We start from the raw sequence: 8455 nt of genomic DNA on the forward strand, positions 1-8455 counted from the left end.
TGGCATATATGCATCCATTATGGGTACGTCAAACTGCCAAACTCATATGTTTATATGTAAGGAATAACATATCGGCATATACAATAGAGTTTCCAGCGAGCGATAGCGTGTTCATCGCTCGATGGTCAAGTCAGCGCTCGCTGGTCATTCCAACGCATGCGTTAGTCAAGTTGTCGCTCGCTGGTCTGATCAATGCTTATCAGATCTTCATCCAACGGCTACCATTTTCCCCCTCTATAAATACCTAATTTATACCCATTCCAACCCAACTTCAAATTCATTTCAACATGGCTAGTGCTCGCATAACTAAAGTGGATTTTACTCCAGAGGAAGATGTTTCTCTAATTCGATGTTGGGTTTCAGTTGCAAGCGATAGAGATTTCAATTTAGAAACTTTTAACTTATGGGACACTATGTTTCAAAGGTTTACGACGTTAAGTCACGTAAATCCAAGAAGAACAAATGAGTGTCTTCAAAATCGTTATTGTTTCATCAATATCAATGTTAGAAAGTATGAGCAAATTATGTGGTTGATAAAAGGGGCTAATCCTGGGTTGTCAAATGAAGAACTAAAAATTAGAGCTCGTACCAAATTCGCCGAAGACAACGGAAGATGGTTTAGTCACGGTGAATGTTATGAACTCTACAATGTTCATGTCCAGGGATTCAAATTATAAGTATCGTTTTATGCAATTGTTATGTACCTAGGTGTACATAACAGGATTGTATAGATAAATTGAGGTAAACCTCTCTTAATCCCGGAGGATCAAGCCTTCTGGTTCACAAGGAACACAGCCTGAGAAGAACAAATGTTCTAATTCGATTAATAATTTTCTTAGGATTTCATTACACAAACTTGAGAATATATAACTCACTCACTCTCTCAAATATCTGACGACTATTAACTCGCCACGTGGTTACATCTCAACCACCCGTTACAGATAAACACTAATTAAGCTAACTACAGACTATAATAAGATATGGCCACTCCCATTCATTAGCAGGTACGTGACATTCCACCCTCCTTGAAAACATTCTTGTCCTCAAGGATGAAAGTTAAGTGAAGCACCACAAGTTGGAGAATCAGCGCCTGGTAAGGATAAAGTTGTCGTCACACACTCCCATACAGAAGCCCAATACGCTCAACGCCATTAACCCATGTGAGGCCCACAAAGTTCCTATACCAAGCCCATCTAGCGACTGCCCATCATTTTTCTTTGGTCTGCAATATCTCCCTTGCGCATTTCAGCCAAGGCACCTTTATCACCAGTAAAACAGATCCCCTGAGTTGTGTTTTGGAAATCACCACTAGCTTGCTGATCAATTTATATCCATCTCCCATATATTCCAGAACTACTAAAACTCCAGGGACCCTTACCAGGAGGTAGTCAATTTTTCGAGTATGTAATGGGTTTCTTGGTTTTGGTATTCCATATATATGATCTCCCATTGGATGAACTGTTTCAGGTTCCTCAAACAACACCATATTCTCCTTTGGATGCATACTGACCTTTTCTTTTGGTATCATGAGCTGAATGGTAATAATCAAAAAGTGGGTCCAGGTTTGCAAAGTCCATACGAATATCTCCATCACTTTAACTGTAACTGAGATTTTCATGAGAACAACCAAAACATCTGCTTTCCTTACAATAGTTACAGCTGCTTCCCTGGGAACTGCAACTTCCATATATATGGATTTTATCCGGCTAGAATCCTTTCTAGGTTGGTACCACAATCCCCACACATAACTTAAAAGAAATTTCCCTCTATCAAACACAAATGAACTAGGAGACTCCAAAATTTAGCCAAGATGATTGAAACCCTTGGTGGTAACGATCTAGTGCTAAGATATAGAGTTAGGAAGAACAGACGTGAACTGATTCCCACACAAAAGGCTTCACCACCATGAACTGCAGGAGGGATCCTCACCTCAAAGATAAACAATCTGACAAAAATGGCAGCAGAAATTATGATGAAAAATGAACTTGGTGTAGACCCCTGTGAGGTGGTTAGCTGAGCAGAAAAAATAGCAACAAGGAGATGAATATGCACATTTGTACCCCTGTAGATAACCAATTGCACTCCCATCTCGTGGATATCAACAATTATAATCGAGTATTGGCTTGCACAGTCTTGACATAAATTCCTATTCCAAGAGAACTACACTCATAATTTTCATGTCTTCTACTAACCCATTCCTTCGCCTTCGTAGCCTGATAATCTTTTAGAACATGAAGTACCACTGAATTCCATAATGCAGTATCCCGCTGAAGCATTGTACACACCACTGAGATAAAATGGTTAACAACCCATCTAACATATGTCACACTTGACAACCAAGGTGGAACCAATCTGAACTTCCACCTTAAGTATCATATCCACATCAACAGTTTAAGAATCTGAAACACTTCAACTAAGATATGAGTTCCGTTTATAATACCCACTGGCATCGTATAGCTGCTACAGATTTTAGATGTAGGTAAGAAGTAAACGATGCTCGAGAATTTTGAAAAAACTCTTACACTTTTGGGAACCGACAAAATGAGCATCAACAGGGTAAACTCCTGGAAAGGTTCTGGTAGCATATTACCATGCCCATGTGCAACACCACAAACCCCCAACATTTCACCAAGTAGAACCCGCGACACAACAACTTCTCGTCTCGCAACTATCATCATTAATAACTCATGGGAAACCACTGCAACAGAAGGCAAAAGTATATCGTATGTACCGCCAGTCAAATTCCACAGCAAAATACAACAAAAAAATTTATGAGTACCAAATGAATTCAAGACTTGAATCACTTGGTCAGACCATGTTGTTGTTGGGTTAAAAGCTTCTATACGAAGTCGAACAAAACCAACACCCAGGGACTCAAACTGACAAATCAATAACGCATCAGGCGAAACATACTTCAACTGAAAAAGAAAACTTTCCTCTTCCCACATATCAAGCATTAGAGGAAATAATTCATAAACATTCTTAATCTCACACAGTAGCATCCACAGAGACAAAAAGGTATTCATGGTGATACTATTTTTTTGTGAGAATTATGCAAATAACTTACCACTATCACCGATGTCACCAGTTGTAACAGGCATCAATAGAATTGAATCACAAAACAAATAATCTGATTCAAACCCATGCATACTAATAAGCGTATAGACATATTTTCCATTGTAGTATGTCATCGAAATTGAGCCCACGTGAATAATGAAAGAACCAGAAGTAATCCCCTTAGCAAAACAGAATCTAAAACCAGCAAGCAACTACGCAGGCAGATCTAGTTTATTGTCAGGCTTACTTTGTTTAGGCACTTGAAAAATCCATTTAGTCCAGAGAATACTGTTTTGTTGAGGCCTGGTGTCAAATATCAGGCTAACAGCACGAATATCACCATTGATAACAGACAAGGACACACTTGAATACCCAACTAGCAATTTGAAACAATACTGAAGTTCCGCAATTAGCTCATAAAAGAATTTATCACAGTAAGCATCCATGAATGTGAACTCAGTACTAACAATCACACAAGAAGTATTTGTACCAAAATAGTTTTCAAAATCATCAACAAAAGAAAATAACCCCTTAATAAGCTGAAATCCTTTCCCACGATCAAACATTCTACGCACAGAATCGAAGGCAAGTAAGGAATAATCATCAAATAATACCTTGGAACTCACCTCACTTATGTGGACGCAACTTATCCTGATGAATCCATTTATAACATTTTTGAATTGAAAATTCACATTGTTAAATGACTCATCCGTCCAAGGTAGTGACAACACTTTCCCAAGCCAATGACTCATCCGTCCAAGGTAGTGACTCATCCGTCCAAGGTAGTGACAACACCTTCAACAACTCACCAACATAATTGGAAAACTCTTTAAGACTATCTGATTCTTTGCCAGGATCAAAAACTCTACCCATTTTGAGCTGCAAGAGAAAATCAACTCCAACACTACCCAATTCCACAACCTTACCCTCAGACATTTTAACAAACAGATTCCTCTCATCATAAACCTCAACATCATTTACACATAAAAGATGAATCGATTGCATAGATGAACAATTTAGTTTATACCCAAAGTAATTAATCAATCGAAGCAGATTACCATTAGAGTTTGAGGAGAGAACAACAGACTTACCCTGATCGAATAACAAGCGAGAAGCATCAAGTTGGAAGTGAAAGCAATCCATTCCTAGAAATGTAATGTAGAAAAAGAGTAACTCGGTCAAACATTGAACATTTTCGTAGGCCTCTGAAAAAATTTGGACCAAATTTCTCACACGGAGATCATTCACACCATTGTTGGTGACCTCCTGCACTTCCCATATTTGAAATTCACTTGACTTACTGACTTCAATAACATCAGTTTTCACCACTTTCTCATACGAAAAACTCTGATCCACAGACAAATCATTCTTCTCATGAAAGAAAAATGAGGGAATTAACCCTAGATTCATAGAATCATCTTCTTCAAAGAAAAAAAAAATTAACTCCACTTCTGAAATTTCATCAACAGTTGTAGAAGGAACTTTCACTCTGCAAGGATATGGATGAGACGGAGCAGTACACTTGAGAAACATGATCAATCTCAATCTCTTTGCTGCTTTGTCCATATTTTTTAACCACCTCCGAAGGAAAGAATTTTGAGATGGAGAGTTAATTCTTTCCAACCAAAACTTATACCACTTTATGCATACTTCTACATTCTCTCTTGCTAATCCTTCAAATTTCTTTATCGGTACCAATTTTCCATTCATTTGTACCCATTTTTCATTCTGTAAATCCATTTATGCAACCATGATTAGGGTATGGATCGAAACATCTCTAGATACCAATTGTTATGTACCTAGGTGTACATAACAGGATTTTATAGATAAATTGAGGTAAACCTCTCTTAATCTCGGAGGATCAAGCCTTCTGGTTCACAAGGAACGCAGCCTGAGAAGAACAAATGTTCTAATTTGATTAATAATTTTCTTAGGGTTTCATTACACAGACTTGAGAATATATAACTCACTCACTCTCTCAAATATCTAACGACTATTAACCCGCCACGTGGTTACATCTCAACCACCCGTTACAGATAAATACTAATTAAGCTAACTACAGACTATAATAAGATATGGGCACTCCCATTCATTAGTAGGTACATGGCAGCAATCAAAGTTAATTTTTAATGAAATGTAAAATTAGTTTGTATTTGAATATTAATCTAAAAAAAAATTTCCATTAATTAAAAGAAATATATTACATTTCAACTAAATTGCTTACATAATTGTCTATATGAATCATTTCCTTCTACATCATTTGAGTATAAGGGAAGTCTTTGTTTCCATTTATCTTCTGATAACCAATTTAGTTTGTTAAATGAAAGCAAGTTTCCAGCACATGGAATTCCCGTTAACATGTAGAAATCTATCGGTGTAACTCCTATTAACAATAATTATTCATAATTAGAATTTGTTGATTTTTATAAAACAAAACACATAATCTAAAAATTAAATTACTAGAAAAAACTGACTTACCAAGCATTCAAAGTCCTTGAAAAAGAACGTGTTTGTAGTCTTCCACCATCGTTCTAATATAACTTGAACTCCTTGAGTCCTGTGGTTTCTAGGTTGTATATGATATAGATGTTGCCAAGGATATCTTCTAACTCTCTCTTGAACAACATGGGGATACAATTGAAAAATCGTATGTAACTCAGTCCATCCACCTCTTAGATTTACCGAATTAACTCGCTCCTCATCATCAGATAGGTGATTAGAGAACATACCTTCACCGGTTACTTGTCTGACATTATCAAACTCATAATTTGTATCCACAACAAAACTTATTCCACTGGCTGGAGTACTAATACATCCTTTGGATTTTCTATATCTTTTTCTTCTCTCCATATTTGTTTAAGAAGTAAAACGAAAGATGATTCTGAAGGGAATAAGAGTTGAGAAGGGAAACAAAAGAGTTGAGAAGGGAAGTGTGAAGGATATCTAAACAAGGTGGCGGTATTTATAGGCGTTAGAATGTCGTACGCTGGCGATATTAATTATAACGACAGCGACCGAGTTAATAGCAAGCGTTATTGACAATATCGCCAACGATAAAGACTTTATCGCTGGCGATATTGTCAATAACGGTCGCTCCGTAGTTTTCCCATAGTAGCACAATTGGTTTGCCATGCCACCTGATATGCCAAACAACTTTTTTTGGCATGTGCATAAGAATAGGCCTTAACAATGTTAGAAACACTTTATGGAAATGGGGGAGTAAGAAGAGTTCAATAATAATAAAGAAGATCAGCCTTTTACCTTTTGCTATTTGGTGGTCTTTATTGAGAGAAAAAAACAATAGATTGTACCAGAATATTACAAGATGCAAAGATCAAATTATTGATACTGTAAAGTGTTTGATGTTCGATTGGGACAAAGATTCTAATATTTTTGTTGGTTTAGATCTAACAACCTTGATTTCTAATTGGGATGTTGTGGTATCCATATACTTGTAAACCTTTTTTGAGCTCCTTGTCACTTTTTTGGTGACTAGAGTTTCTTTTTCTATGAAATTTGTCATTTACATTCAAAAAATCATTATTACCAAAGAACAAATGTCTCAGTGGCTAAATGTTAACTTTGTGATCTGCAGGTCATCGGATCGGATTTAAGAGTCGTTGGTATTTGAATGAATCCTCATCGTTGGTATTTGGAATGAACCCTCATAAATTTATAATGGAGGAAATCTATTATTTTCTTTATTTGGTAACATCATAATTTAATTTCACAATAGTTTTAAGCTCAGTAATTGCAAGATTAATGATAACATTTGCTATTTAACCTAGGTAAAGTGGTGGATAATATGAAGCAGCAGTTGGACCAGTGGAAGACAAAGCATTTAACAAATGTTGGAAGAATCCCACTGAAGCATCCTTGTAAGTCCACCAATATACTACCTTTCTCTTTCTACTATACTAGACTAAGTGCAAAATAATATGACAACATGGTGAGAAGATTCTTACGGGGTACCAATGCAAGCATACTCAAAATGTATTGGATGTCATGGAATAAAATTTGCAAATCAAAGAAATAAGGAGGCTTGAGGATAAGAAATTTTAGAAATATAATAAAGCTTTGTTTTCAAAATATGGACATATGTCAAAGAAAAGAATGCCATGAAGAGAAAGATAGTTCAAAAGAAAAACGAGTTTGTCAAGAAAACAATTATCTCCATGTTTATATAAAGGTCAAAATGTTGAGGATATGCATACACTCAAGATTATTTGAGCTTAATACTTTACTGAGAATGACCTTTGTACTTGTAAATGTTCCCAGCTTGTGTTTAATGAAAATATGTATCCAACGATCCAAGAATCACTCAATTCCGAGTTATAATGATGAAGTTGTGAGTGATTTATATGTGTATTTAAGGTAGATTTCGTGAAAGGAAATTATACACGAACCTTTGGCAACATGTCGCGAATTAAAACCATAAATACGTGACTAAAGGCCTATTTTAGTCAAGTACTTGGTGCTTCCTTTCCTAGACGAGGTAGCTTTGTTTACAAGCAACCTAGCCTTGATCATTCACTATAAATAGAGGTTTCATGTAACCACACAAATCATCCATTGGAAAATTGTGAGTGAGTTGCATAAGGTTGTTTTTCATATCTTTGTTTTTAACAAACAAGTGTGAAATTGTAAAGACTTTACTTGGGGATCATAAAACACAAGAAAGCTATCTTCTTTGATAGTTACGGAACCTGTTTCTAGGTGTTTTTCATAAACCCTAGATTTGATAGATTAAGGTATCTCTAGATTATTTCTAGGTGATCTTGCGAAGGGGAATGAACTAGGTTACACAACGTGTAAACCCTAATTGTTGATGAGTATCTTCTAAAGAGAATTAACGTTGTTCTAGAAGATTTGCAAGAGCATCTTCTAAACAGAGTTAGCTTTATGCTAGAAGATTAGCAAGAACAATTCCTATAGAGAATTAATGTTCTGTTAGGATCTCTACAAGTGCGTGAATACAACTGAAGCAGGCACTACATCTAGTCTGGAATATGATAGTAGGTAAATGGTGTAACAACTTAAATCAGTGTGTGTTCAATTTGGACTAGGTCTCGGGGTTTTTATACAAGATTTTAGTTTCCCCGTTAACAAAAATCTCTAGTGTATGTGTTATTTGTTTTTAGCATTATATTGTTTTATCTTTATAACTGAAATATCACAAGTTGTACGTATTTAAACCTAGATAGTATTGACTCAACTGCAAAGAACCTATAAGACTCGTTCTTGTGAAATTGGTGTCTTAAAATATAGATTGTAAGACTCGTTCTTAGATTCACGTATTGAAGTATAGGTTATAAGACTTGTTCTTTTTGGAATTCGGTTCATGAACAATGAAGTTGTTGCTAAGGTTGGTCATAGGATTCTATCTATGCATGACGAA

The 8455-nt window shown here is 36.0% G+C and overlaps 1 protein-coding gene across 2 annotated transcripts; it reads right to left on the minus strand.

Annotated features, from left to right (window-relative positions):
* Nucleotides 1–1593: 1593 nt before the first annotated feature.
* LOC113299359 lies at nt 1594–4969 on the minus strand. Of its 2 annotated transcripts, none has more exons than XR_003334836.1 (2): nt 3684–4969; nt 1594–2698 (listed from the first exon to the last, which is right to left on the minus strand). XR_003334836.1 is itself a non-coding variant. In XM_026548379.1 (2 exons), exons 1-2 carry the CDS (start codon nt 4795–4797, stop codon nt 2373–2375), a joined length of 975 nt encoding a protein of 324 aa, XP_026404164.1. In that variant the 5' UTR covers nt 4798–4969; the 3' UTR covers nt 1594–2372. The 2 variants fall into 2 exon arrangements, 1 of the variants encoding a protein (XP_026404164.1); XM_026548379.1 differs by having other exon boundaries at nt 4149–4969.
* Nucleotides 4970–8455: the final 3486 nt, after the last annotated feature.

The sequence above is a fragment of the Papaver somniferum genome, chromosome 7, assembly GCF_003573695.1.
Source record: "Papaver somniferum cultivar HN1 chromosome 7, ASM357369v1, whole genome shotgun sequence".
Classification (NCBI taxonomy): domain Eukaryota; kingdom Viridiplantae; phylum Streptophyta; class Magnoliopsida; order Ranunculales; family Papaveraceae; genus Papaver; species Papaver somniferum.

Excerpts from the sequence above, each read along its gene's own strand:
- LOC113299359 (XM_026548379.1), bottom strand. The coding sequence starts at position 4,797 with ATGGATTTACAGAATGAAAAATGGGTACAAATGAATGGAAAATTGGTA. Across the intron at positions 2,699-4,148 it reads TCGCTTGTTATTCGATCAGG|TGGTTTCCCATGAGTTATTA; the intron begins GTAAGTCTGTTG and ends CTTCTGTTGCAG.